Raw genomic sequence first — 14624 nt, forward strand, 5'->3', positions numbered from 1 at the left:
CGAGTCCCCCGTCTCCCTGGGAAATAGAGTCCGCGAGCAACATGGGTGTCAGTGAACATCAAGCGTTTGCCGAAGTAGCTTGTTAGGAACTCCTCCGCGGTCAGTCGTTCTGCAGTGGAAGTAACCTATTGCTCGAGTTATCCAGTCTCGGTGCTATGTGAGTGTTGGCTTTTATTTGAATGATCTCTTGACGAATAATATCAAAGCTGTAGACGTATGGTTGATTTCCCGTCGTATTATGCTAGTGACGTTAAGGAGATAGGAGGCTGGACGTAGCACAGTGAAGTTGTTGAAGATGTTTATTTTACTACGAGTGGTTTTCGGTAACTTATGCTGTTTACACATATAGTTTTAGCATTTATAATACTATGGCAGACTGATTATCCACTGTTTTAGGAATGGCATTGAATAATTATTCGTGTATTAGATACGGCTAAGTAATCAGATATCAGAGGCCACATGAAGCCGCCTCAGCTGACCGGTTCACATTGCAGTCAACTGACAAGTGGGCACGTGAACATTTCTCATACAGGTAACTCCCTTTGCACTCGCCTGCCTCGATAACAAAGCACCACGTGGTTGACAGAGCAATGGTTACAGTTACAGTGTGACCACTGGTAGCAATACTAAACCGAAGACTTGAACAAGAGATTCAAAATAAATTAGCCTTAGCGAACCAGCGTATGTTGGTACTAGTATATGACACCACTAATTTTATTTGAATATAATGGATACATGTCTAAGGAAATGTACACCAATAATTCTACATTGTTCAAGCTTATGCACCTTCGGTTTATTTCACATTGGCACGTTTTTACCTATAATATATATATATATATATATATATTATATATATATATATATATATATACACGTATACACACATATATATATATATATTTATATATAATATATATATATATATATATATATATATATATATAATATACATATATATATATATATATATCTATATATATATATATATATATATATATATATATATATATATATATATAGGCGGTCTGCCTACTTGTTTCTACACTGTTTCGCCGTGTTCAGTTAGCCCGTCCGGGGTCAAATGTCCCAAAGTGCATTTAACCACATTTGATCTCTGAGGCTGGCATAAGGCCAGCGTAATTTCAAACAATAACAACCCGTGGTGCTACTTTCGGGATATTTGACCCCGACGGGCTAGTGCTAAACACGGCGAAACAGTGTAGAAATACGTAGGTAGACAGCCAACTCATAGTTCTCAGTGACATGGAGGGCGCTGTTGGTAATTTGTATACAAAACGTGTATTATATTATATATAATATATAATATATACATACACGTTTATTTTATATAGTTCCATGCTTACAGCATCGTCCATGTCACTTGAGAGCTTACATGAGAAAGAAAATGTAAGAAAAGAAAGTGACCTGTGTGTGTATATATATATATATATATATATATATATATATATATATATATATATATATATATATTATATATAATATATAGTGTGTGTGTGTGTGTACTAGGCTGGAAATATATGTAAAGCGTGCCATTTTGAAATAAGCAGAAAGGTTGAGCAACGAAGACTTATTATATGCATACTTTATATACGAACAAAGTTTACGTTGTTGTTCCTTAAAACCGATACATTTTTATTTAGGTTTAGTGTTCTTAATGTGGTTATATATATAGATACATACATGATATATACACACTTTTGTAACTACGATAGCCATCAGTAATAAACTCGTATGTTTAGATTTAACTCTCCAGCCAACTGTTCACTAAGCACTGGACCCTCGCTCAGCTTATACCATGATTTTTTGGTGGCAAGATAGTTAAAAATCTTTGCGACAATTTTAGTTTTTAAGACGTTCTTTTATTTTGAGTGCTGATTATAGTAGGTTCGTCCGTTGGTAGATTAAAGGCGCTGTCACACTAGCGAAATTTCCGTCGACTTTTTCTGAGTTTGTCGTCGACTTTCCAAAGAAGTCGACGTCATTCCGTACTCTGGTTGTCACACACGTTCTTCTTCATACCGTGGTTGTCGTCGTCAAAACGTAAACAAACCATCTGAGCTGTGTCTTCCCGGAATGATAAAACAACTATGCTTTGTAACACAAAGCAAGCAGTGGGTCGTGCTTGCATGTGTTTAATGATGCTGCATAGAATTAAAAAAGAAAAAAGTCTTTGGGTTCGATCCTGGTTAAAAAGACGTGAAAAGTTTTATTTAAAAAAATAAGCTAGGCCTACCCTAGATAGGCTATTCGTAACCTTGTTTACACAACCACAGTCAGACTGTATTACAAATTGAGCTAGAGAAACACTGCCAAAATTTTAAAGATTTTTATTTATATTATTTGCTAATGCAAAAAAAAAAAAAAAAATGAGAGCAGACCTAGGCTATATGACAATCTGATATTCACGATATAGCATGCTTATCTGTATAAAGATCAGCAAGTTCAGGAAAGTTTTCCCTGAGTCGCATGGTGATCTCTTGGTAGTTTTTTCATTTAAGACCCTTTTTCATACTATCATGCTTATGGTCCCATAAGCATCGTCTCTCCCCCATATCTTCGACCAAAAACTGTTCTGGCAGTCTTGTCCACTGTACCAAGAACTTCATCCTGCATCTGATGACTTGAAATGCGCGCTCTCTGAGATATAAACAAACAATAAAGTCGACGGTAGCGATGGGTTGAATTCGATCGGTACCGTTTTCAAAATTCGTGACGACAACACCAGAAAGTCGTCGTCAAAACATGAAAAGTCTGCGTCAAATTCAAAAGTCAACGGAAATTTCGCTAGTGTGACAGCGCCTTAACAGTCGCCGAATGCATTAATAAGTGACTTGGTTCGTTTGTGCTTCTTGTTTTCAAAACATTTGAACCCTTCGGTTATGCGTTCAATTCAAAGTGCTCCAGCACCTAATATAGTGAGGTATTATAGATTATTAATTGAACGCAATGGACAGGGCCGGGCGCTGTAATTCTTCGAAATTGAGATTTATATAACTGATAATGTCCCATAGTGGATAGCTATATATATATATATATATATATATATATATATATATATATATATATATTGTGTGTGTGTATAATTACATCCATGTCACTTACGCTCACGTGACTTCTTGCACCCAAAGAGTTTGTCACACCTCACTTATTTAGTATTTTTCCTTAACTTTTGATAACGTGAACCCAGAGGGAATTATAGATGATGAATACGTATCACCCGGATGCATATTTCAGGATTGAACTGATGTCTTTTGGTCTAGTTACAACGATCAACAGTCGACTTATAAAAACATTCGACTAAAAGAGATGTGAACGGTGTTCTCTTTTTTTTAAACAAAATCTTAAAGTACAGGAGAGTCGCAACTAACGTATTACAAGGGTGTTACTTGTTAGCTTCGCGTCCCCACCTACTTCGAGGTGCTGGTACTAAACACCATAGAGTAAATGTAATAGAGGGCCGTCCGAACATGTCGTTTTCTAATATAATAATTTGTCGACCACACAATATAGAAATGGGTGTATATGATACTTTGATCCCCGAGGGGCTGTTACTCTAGAGTCTAGAGTATTGAATGGATAAGCTGAGTTTCTAGTGCTGTATCCAAATTAAAAGGTACTGAATCAAATCTTGGCAAGGGACATGTAAGACTCAAGTTTAACTGAGTCTAAATCTTAACACACACACACACACACACATATATATATATATATATGTGTGTGTGTGTATGTGTATATATATACTATGTATATAGGTATATATAAAATTTTGACAATCATTGTATCCCCAGACCTTCTCGACTTTTTCCACACTATCGAAACGCTTGCCTTTACTAAGCTTAGAACCAAATGGAGGAAGAAATGCATATATATATATATATCCTGATCAGCCCGTTTATCAGTCGTTCACGTTCTGATACCCCGTACGAGTTTGAATCTTTACGGGCATCACAATATCCCCGTTTCATTCTTCATTTGTGTTTGAGCTTAGCATATATATATATATATATATATATATATATATATATATATATATATATATATATAGCCGTTCATAAATAATTGTGACAACCACAATGCACTGATAACATCCTGATTTCTTCGCAGTTTTTAAAATCCGCTCGTCACTACAAAGACTAATATGCAAGTGAAGACATTCCGACGTCCACAGTGGGATTGGAACCGTTGGAACCCGTGCCCACAGTATCGGAACGAGTTAACGTTATCCATCGGAACATGGAGATGGGATGAAGCCAACTCCCTCACATACGTCCAGATTTGTCGAATTACGTGAATAGACTTACGTGGCGTGATTGGTATGGTCTTGTCCTGCCACCTCGGTGGCCGCGAGTTCGATTCTTTGGATTCCATTGAGGAGTGAGAGATGTGTATTTCTGGTGATAGAAGTTGGCTCTCGACGTGGTTTGGAAGTCACATAAAGTCGTTGGTCCTGTTGCTGAATAAACACAGGTTCCATGCAACGTAAAAACACCATACAAATAAACAAAAAACAAAACAAACGATATTGGCACAACCTTTGCGTTTTTAGTGCCAAATGTACTTTAGAGCTATTACACTACTCCAAAAAGTTTAGCTGAACCTTCTCTGTAATCATTTTTACATGTGAACCTGGTCTAGGAAGACACCTGGTATTATACATTTTCTGACGTCAGTTAGAAAAATCTGTAAAAAACATTGGCACCACTTTTTTTTCAGCACTTATCACATTTAAGTACTCGAGATTATTTGCAGAGAAAAATGAGACAAGTTACCATGAACTTATGAATATATTTTTTTTTTCTAATATAATAAAGAATGCTGCCGAGAATTAGGTAGGGATGTAAAGTATACTGTGGCTTAAGTAATATCTTTGTCAAATGGACAGAAAAAAAAGTTTTTCCGGAAAAACACCGGAACAAAGGCCCTGAATCTCATAATAGTAGTTTCATTCACTATCGGGCAATGTTCTTCCAAACAGTGAGCGTGGGTATTTGTACAAAAATTTATGAGATATATATATCCAAGCGTACATCCTTCATTAATTTCTCGAGGACGACCTTTTCTACTGTCGTTCTGAGTGATTTCATATCTTCTAAGTGTGAGTAGGATGACCAGTAAGTCGTTGCAATCTACATAACGCATGTTTATGCTCTTGTGAAAAGTTATATACGTTCGGGAACCTGCTGAGAGATATTGGAAACATTTTGTTTCGTCTGGAGACATGTCAAATAAACATGGCTGACTTTTAAGGCATAACTGGTTCTCTGTGCAAAAATCGTATCGCATACTTAAAAGGGCAATTTTATTTTCGATTTCTTATTGAAATACCGAGAATGTTCCCAAAACATCTTAAGAATGACCATTTCTTCTTCATCTTAATTGAATTCGCGTTGGTGTATAACCGCGACTTTTCTTCCCACGTCATTTTCGCGCCATCATTTCCATTACGGTACTTCCCCTTGAATGACAGTCAGCTCGCAACATACGGTTACCGTTTCTACGTCCTCTGCAGTTTGGTCACCTTAATGGATATCGTATGCTTGTGGACAGATGCATCGTCACAGGCTGGCGTGAGTCACGATGATGTGTCTCCGTCACAACTCGTCAAAGTTTGACTGGCGTAACGAATAGGTCTGGGGCTCCTGTTGCGACACGAAAGTTATGTCGGGACACAACAAAGCAACCAAAATTTATATGAGAAGGTAGAGCTTCCTGTATTGGTAGATTTTCATTTACTATGCAGAAAGTCCTGGTGGACAGATTCGGGAAACGTTTTTTTATATAAACAGAGAGGTCGACTCCCTAATAAACAGTTTTCCCTGAGCTTTGAACAGCTGTGGAGCTTTTGAATGTCTTCCAACCTTAACCATTACTAATATGATAGGTCCGTTTTAATATCCACGTATTGCGCCAACTATCGAAGATCTCGAGTGACCTATATACTAGCTATTTAAAGGCATGTCGCTATTTTATTAGCCAAGACAATTCTGGTGTATGATTTATTTTCATAGGGCCCTTGATACACCTACAGGTATGCCTTTGGATGTCTACCTGAACAAGCAAACTAACACAGGTATAGCTTAGTGCACTCACACGAGGCTAGTTTCATTTTGGTGTTCTCTGTACGGATCAGTTGCCCCTGTTCAGGTAAACTTGTCATTCATACAGGACAGTCGGCGCTTGCTTTAACCTTTAGCACAGTCCAGTGCACCATTAATACAGCAACAGCCACGTCAACATCAAATAGATGCCTTCAGTCTAATGTTTTCAGTCATCATTTTTCTTCAGGCACTTTAATTTAGCACCTGTGAATTCGTAGGTCTGTCGTCAGATCCTGAAGATCCTTCAGAATGATGCTGTCTCCGGTGACTAAAAGATTGCAATTTTAAAAGTTGTTGCAGAAACACTTCTTATGATGACTTGAAGGGCGTTTATATTTTATTAATACAAGTAACCCTCTCTTCTTTCAGTTCAGCATTTAGGACCACGGATTTTCTCGCTCTCACTGTTCAGCTTGTGATAATTATTCTTAATATGGCTACGTACGGCAAACGTTCGAATTTGTTGACATGGTAAAGGGGGTTGGATATCGATTTTAATTACGAATACCCGAGTTCGACGGTGATTTGTAAGGTTGGAGTCAGAATAAACTTATAACCTCGCATGTTAGTCGATTCGATAACATCACTGAAGTCCTGTTTCTTCTCTGTCCGCTGGCCGCTGGTTCGAACCCACAAGAGGAATTTAGTATCAACCAAAAAATTCCCCTTCGGTTTATAGATATGAAAATATATTAATTCTGAGGTAGAACGAATTAGATATTATAGGACATTTGCTGGTTGAATAATATATATATATATATATATATATATATATATATATATATTATATCATATACTATATATACATATACATATATATATATATATATATCATATATATATATATATATATATATATATATATATATATATATAAATATATATATATATATATATATATATATATATGACCCGATCTCGGTCATTTGTGAGATAAGTTTACATGCATGCAGTGTAGGACATGCAAAAATAATAATCGAGAGAACGTTTAACACAGGTATATTCTTCTTAACTACACAGGTGGCCTTTACTTGTAGTTATTAAGATAACTATGCTAGTGCACAACCGGACGGCAGGTTAGACTGTTATTGACATTACATGGTGACACACCTTCTTTGTGTAGCGGGCGACGGGAAAGGGACTGCTGGCACTGGGTACTCGTGTCGACCCAGTCTGTGCTGTATGGGACCCGCTAACGAACTGATGTGACCGATCGGCAATCTGTTTCAAATGCCCACGCTTTACATCACATCGTTATGCCAGAAACTGATTGGTTATTCTGGCTCCTTAGACACAAGGGGCCAATCACGTAGCACTCTTTTGAACTGCCCAAGCCACGCCAACTTGGCGGTTGACTTCCGCTGTCGCACATACACACAATATCACTTGTAACGGTTTCACTGGATTTCAGAATATCATGGAGAAGGCATTTTCAAAACTGTATTGAATCAGCTCATATATATATATATATATATATATATATATATATATATATATATATATATATATATATAAAATGAGCCCAGTAATTTAACATCATAATGGTATTTAATTTCAAGTGGAATCTTATATATGCTTCATGAGCGAGAACTCTGCCATTATTGTTATATACAGGTATTCTCATTTCAGATGAACGATAACACTATTGTCTCGAATATGCCTCATAGAAATGTAACACGATCAAGCAATAAGCATTTGAATTCTCAGGATGTCATTGTTTTGTCTTGATTTATTTGCATCATTGTCTTTTTTATTTACTTGTTTTGAATAGGAGATTCTATTAATTGAAGCATCTGCGTAAACGGTGGTTCCTGTTGTTCCTGCAACACAGATTCGCCAATTACTCTAGTTAAATTTCCAGGTCTCATAGTCACTCGTAATTACTGAGAACAAAGCTAGCGTTCAGAAGCAAAGCCGAAAGAGCCGTCCTTGACATTTATTGCTTTTGTATTATAAGATCTAATGAAAAATTATGGCTGAGTCAGCTGAGTTTAATTTATAATAAAGTTTCTATAGTTTTCTGACAATTCCTTTCTCTGTTGGCGAAAGGTCATTTGATAAGTTTTCAATATTCATCGCATGAAAGGTTGGGTGTTGACGTTATTCGGCTGCGTTTTATATATTACCGATATACTATTACTTATAAAACCATTAAACAACATAAAATGCTAATTGTGGCCGTCAACGTTTCGCAGCTGTTCAACAGAGCTAGGGTTAAATCGCCGATGTACCAAGTTATGAATTAGGCAATTACGTAAATGGGAAAAAAATTTACCGTAAAAGATGAAGTGGGAAAATCTGGTGAGATTTGCAGATGTAACACCCTGCATGTTATTTATTTGTAGGCCTTTTTTATTTTATGAAGTGACAAACATTGACCTTTGAATGTAAGGGAATTGGTGAAGGGCAGACATGTTGATGTCCCTCGAGGAGAACTGCAAGTTGTCAGTATCTTTACTGACCCATGTTTGGCCCTCGAAGGAGGAGTGTCGAGTGCTAGTGTATATATATTTTTTTGTTTGTCTGTCTCCTTGCATTGTGGCAATGAAGCTAAAGTGATGTAACTAGTTCGAGTAAAAAAAATAGTGATGAATCAATGATAGTCATTAGATACTAGGTGACTGAACAGGGAAAGGCAAAACATTAGTAAGAGGAAAAAGAACAATTGGAAAGTCAGCGAGAGAGGAAGTGCCGAAAGGTAATTAGGTAATGTGCCTTCGTTGAAAACTTGTCATGATTCTTTTCTGATGAGTTCTGGAAATGACCAAATAGATGTTTCAATTGCTCATGGCTGCAGATATTTTTGTGGGGTTGGAGGGAGAGAGCTCAAGTTAGACAACTTACAGAAGTTAGAGATAAGATGGGGTTAAGGGTGTGACTAGGAGTAAGTGAAGATGATGATGGTTGAGGTGCTGGTGTCTCTGAGGTAATGATGCTTTTAAAGGTTGCTTGGTCCAGCATTACATGCTAAGTTTTGAAGTGGTGCTTGGAGATTTGGTGTTTGCCAAACTTCTGATTAATTTTGTGAAGTCGGTCTTGATTATTGCATCTTTTCTTTTCAAGTGGCATTGCACAGTAATCTAATTCTTCATTGTTTTAACCACATATTATGTGGTCCAAAACAGTTGGAACTCTTGGGCGTGGTCACAGTTGTTCTTTCTTGAATTTTCCAGACTTGTTTTTTGTGTTTTCACTTTTTGCTGCAGAAAACACACACCGTTTGGCCTCTATAACGTTTTTCCTCCATTTTGTGTTCCGGAAGTACAAAAAGGAAGAGTTGTAGTTCACCATCTTGTTTGGTCTTCAGATGGTCATGTCCAGAGGGTGCAGGAGTTGTCTGGTGAGGGAAATGGCTCTATACCCTATGAGAGGACTCATGAAGTTTGGCTTCCCCTGTTCCTAGTGCCAGGGGGAACTTCCTGTTATTACAGGTGCTGAGGGTACCTGAGGGTCATTCATAAGCCTTTGGATACTCCTCTTTAAGGTCTGTGTGGCTGTTAAACATGTGTAGCTGCTTAAGCTCTGCCATGGCAGAACAGTGTGTCACCTGCGGTTTCTTTCACACTTTCTAACCTCTCCCATCCTATTAGTCAGTATCTCTTTTCTTGTTGGCTGGGTCAGATACAGCTTTCAATCTCTGACCTTTGACATTCAGTAGTCGCGACTCCCTCTGTCCCTCTATCAATGGGAGCCGGGAGGGGGACGGGTAGAGCACTTATACAGTTGCTTGTGATATAATTATTTTGGATTCAGTCTTCCTGTCTCACCCTAAACACCAAAGTTCTCCTATATTTATTAAGTAAGGTCACACTGCTTATAGGAGTTAACTTCCCTTCCTCTTTTGGGGAACTAGGAAGCTGATGTTTCTGGGTGGGAGATCAACACCAGTCATGATATGTGGGTAACACTGCTTGACCAGGGCTGAGTTTCCATATCAAAAAGGAATAAATTGCCCAATTTTAAGCTAATTTGCATTTTTCCTAGATACACGAACTTGAAGTCTTTCACGTGATGTCCCTTATAACCAATCCAGCTTCTGTCCTGATGTCCAAGGAACACATCCCTAATACGAAGGCACTTTTTTTCTTTACATGTTGTTGGTGACATCGAATCTCGTTGGAGACGTGAAATTTCTCTCAAAATAGTTTTTCTTGCATGCAGAATCTGTGGAACTATATTTAAAAGGCAACTGCAGCACCATTCTAGGAAAGGAGCGGGCGCTATCCCAATTTTCCAATTATTATTTGATAGTAACAAGCTTTCCTACACAGAGGATTACTTGTATGTGGCCACTATTCATGACTTGATGACCTGGTCTCACTGGTAAATAAAGGTATTTTGTAAGTTATTATTGTGAAGTCCAAACTGACTAAATACAATAATCCAAATGACGGATGTATTTCGTTGGCTCTGGCCTTCGGCCTTCATTTCTAGTATTCAGTCAATACGGGAAAGAGTATTAAAAAAAAAAAAATTTCTACCCACAGAGTGGTTACCTAGGCTTTTAACATATGCCCGTCATTTCTTAGTTTCCGTTCTCTCTCTCTCTCTCTCTCTCTCTCTCTCTCTCTCTCTCTCTCTCTTCTCTCTTCTCTCTCTATCTCTCTTCTCTCTCTCTCTCTCTCTCTCTCTCTCTCTCTCTCTCTCCAAAATACTATTCAGAGCATCTGAAAAGCACGGAAAATGTAGGTTTCATTTATGGTCTTAATGTTTTATCGAGCACACATCGGATTCGTGCCCTTGCATCGACAGTACACTAAACAGTTGGTAATTCAGTTGTTGCCATCCTGTGCATTAAAACCATTGTTATATTTAGACATTGGTGTGATTTATATAGCATTTTTATTATTATAGTTAGACATCAGTGTTGGAAGGGGACTGTTTTATTACAATGATGTAAAACTGAAGGCTCGAAAATGGTTTTGGATAATTGTCGTAGATACTAATGCAATTTATTTTATTATAGTAGTGCGGTATGAACAGCATGTGAATATTATAATAATCATAATAAATAAGTCCATATTGAAGTAGTTCTTGGATAGGATTTGCTCGTCTTGTATTGCCCGTGGTTTTGTGTGTCAAAGTAAAATAGTCGTCACCTACTCGGAATGATTGCAAGTGCTAGTAAGATAGTTCCGTGCTCTGGGAAAACTGTTTAATTGAATTTCCATGAAAATGACACGAAGAGTGAATTGCTCGCTGCACTTTATTACTGATAATCTTGATGCCTGTCTAGATACGGATATCAATCGACATGGCTCGCCGCGCCTTTAGTTTTTTGAGACATGAAAAGAACTTTATCATAATCCGTATTTGACATTTTCATATCGAATCTGACAGCTCCCTCTTTATGCTTGAAGTCGTCCTCTTGCCATGTCATCTCTTCCCTGATACGATTTTCATCATCAATCATCTCCCTCTTCCCCCTGCTCCTCCTCCTTTTCCTCCTCTTCCTCCTCCTCCTCTTCCTCCACCTCATTTTCGTATTTTATTGGCCGAATCGAAGGATGTGGTAGGAACGCCAGAGAAGGGAGAGAGGGAACTCTTGGGCAGATCATCTTTAAGTGGAAACACCCAGGTTGCCCTCAAATAACGTGTCCAGCCAGCTTTTGCTACAGGAATTTGTTGGATTGGTTTCGGGTACAGTAGTCATTGTCCGCTATATATATATATATATATATATATATATATATATATATATATATAATATATATATATATATATATACATATACACATATATGTATATATATATATATTATGTATATATCATATTATATATATATAATATATATAATAAGTACAAATACTATATATATATTATTATATATATATATATATATATATAATATATATATAATAACAATACAGCATAATATGCTATATACTATATATATGTATATGATATATATATGTATTGATTATAATAATATATATAGTATTATTTTATATATATATATAATATTTATACTATATATTAATATTGTATAATTATTTATAAAATATATATATATTTATTATATTATAATATATTATTTATAATTTATATATGCATGTCTTAAACGAGATTTTAAGGCCAAATGACACTCGTTTAAACTAAATGAAACAAACGGCTATTGGCAACTACACCTACCCTCTCTCTGTTGCAGATCATTCTGGGGAGTTGGCCGAAAGGGAACCAAGGCAAATAAGCTCCTGTAGTTACAAAAAATATACTTTTTATTTCCCAAATTAGCTAACATTATAATGGAATGAAATCAATTAATAAAATGGAATAAAATAAATTAACACTGACCCTCCAAAAAACGTTAAACTATCGTTTCCTCTCAAAATCATATTTAAGTAAGTACCCCCTCTTATCTCATAACCGACTAATTGTAACATTTTCATAAGTCAACAGAAGTCTTAGAGAATGCATTTTACTATATGGTGAACCCATCTGAAATAAAGAGACCACAATTATAACACCACTTTAACCATGAAAGTTAGTTAAAAGGATTGTGTACCACACCACACTGCTTTCTCCAGACCCAATAATTATCACTTCAAAGGTTAACTTTTTCAAAGTTCTTTCTTACGTTACATTATTCGATGGGCCTGCAACACCTCTTCCAGGCGTGTTCCACACTCCGTCACAAACAATCAGTGAGTCCTCCCTCTTAGCACTTATCCCCCCATAATAAAAGTCATATACCTTTCGTTACGAACACACACAGACACACCCTATGTTGCACCCAGCAAACACGGGTGCTCCATGCCTGAAGTCCATGATCTTTGAGGCGTCATTGACCACAAAATGCATTGGTAATCTATCCTGCCTGTTTTTCATTTCAGCATCTTAGAGGAATCCTGCGTTTGTCTCTAACCGACTTGTCTCTCTAACCGGAAAGAGCTGAGATTAACAGTTCACTACCGTGCCTGTAAGATATGTATCTTCTTTCCCATAGTTATCCCTACATTAAGGGATCGGTTGCCTGATGCGCGTTCTCCACTGCCTTCTATCAATGACATCACCAGGCATGGTTTATGCCCTTGCTGTCATCACCCACAGTTATTGGCAGTGGATCTAGACATGCAGGACCTACGGTGGTAGATTTCCTACAGGATCGATATATATGTATATATGTATGTATGTATATATAATTATGTGTTTATACTATATACATATATTCATATATTTAGATAATATATATATATATATATATATATATATATATAATATATATATATATTGTTACAAAGTGCCAAGTATCTGGTTACCATTCATCAATTGTTACCTCACAAAAGCCAGACACCTGGTATTAAACGACTGAATACTCTAAAGGCAACAGTGATCCCCTAACAACTTACCAGTATTGCAGAAAATCAGACTAAGTCTATCAAAACAGGTGTGAGGTAATCTTGTAAGTAATTAAATTAATCAAAGGGCATCACTCCATCAACAACTTTAAAATTCTAAGTATTTCCCTGATTTCAGAAGTCTAAGTACTTCCCTGGTTCTAAGTCACTTCAAGTAAATTGAAGGAAAGCCAATCAATTACCACTCTATGTTTCTACCTATCATCAATATAATCAAATGCAAATATACTGGTTAGAAATTAAAACACTTAAAAAAATTTTAAATACAAAAATTTATTATTTATTATAAAAGAAATTCACAATATCAGGGAAAATTACTGTTACTGAAAACAAAGTAAAGTTTAATTAATTCTTGAATCAAATTAAGTAAAATTAAATCAAAATTAATTTATCACAAAATTCAAGAAAATTAATTCAATTGAAATTCAAAAGTGTTAGGCAATAATTGAAAATTTGAAATTAATTCACAAGTGCTAAACAATAATAAAACTTGAAAAGAATTCTAAGTAAATGCAAATTAATTCACAAGTGTTAAATTTGATTAAATGTGCAATGATTAAGCAATGAAAATAATTAAGTCAATTAAATTGTGAATGCAAATGAAAATATAAAATGAAAAGGCACACTTCAATAAGAAAATGAACAAGTGCACAAAAAATGAGACAAACACAAAACACAAAAATTTGCAACTTGTAAAAGTGTAATCTTTTCACTCAAAACATTGTAACCAGTTTTTACCAAACCACTGTTCCTATCAGTTATTAGTTAACCACAGTTCGTATCTGTTATTAGTTATTAGTTGCAACTAATAAAAATACAAAATGTGTAATCTGCACGTGGCATTGATCAAAGACATACGCGTACAAGACCAGTCTGTTAAAAAAAAAAAGATATGTACTCGACTCGGTCGACCGAAGCAGAAGCCCCTTATCTTACTTGATGACAGATTCTCAAAACACAAATGAAGTCTGGATCTTGCTTATCAAATGTGTTGACAGATTAGGAAAGCAAACGGATCTCGCAGTTCCTCTAATCTCACAGTGCTGACATAATAGGGAAACAATCATAGTTTCGAATGGACAAAGAAAATCTCTCTTTCTACATTCTATGTTATATATATATTCATTTACATTATGTTATGTGAAAT

The 14624-nt window shown here is 36.1% G+C and overlaps 1 protein-coding gene across 3 annotated transcripts in view; it reads left to right on the forward strand.

Annotated features, from left to right (window-relative positions):
- The window catches only part of LOC135198024 (protein Star-like), an 88021-nt gene continuing 73397 nt past the window's right edge, over positions 1–14624 (forward strand). The window contains exon 1 of one of the 3 annotated variants that reach the window (XM_064225379.1): positions 1–157. In XM_064225379.1, the coding sequence (XP_064081449.1) occupies positions 156–157 (2 nt within the window). In that variant the 5' untranslated portion in view covers positions 1–155. The remainder of the gene's footprint in view (positions 158–14624) is intronic. The other 2 variants (XM_064225381.1, XM_064225380.1) reach the window with 2 other exon arrangements.

Source organism: Macrobrachium nipponense, chromosome 21, assembly GCF_015104395.2.
Source record: "Macrobrachium nipponense isolate FS-2020 chromosome 21, ASM1510439v2, whole genome shotgun sequence".
NCBI classification, from domain to species: Eukaryota; Metazoa; Arthropoda; class Malacostraca; order Decapoda; family Palaemonidae; genus Macrobrachium; species Macrobrachium nipponense.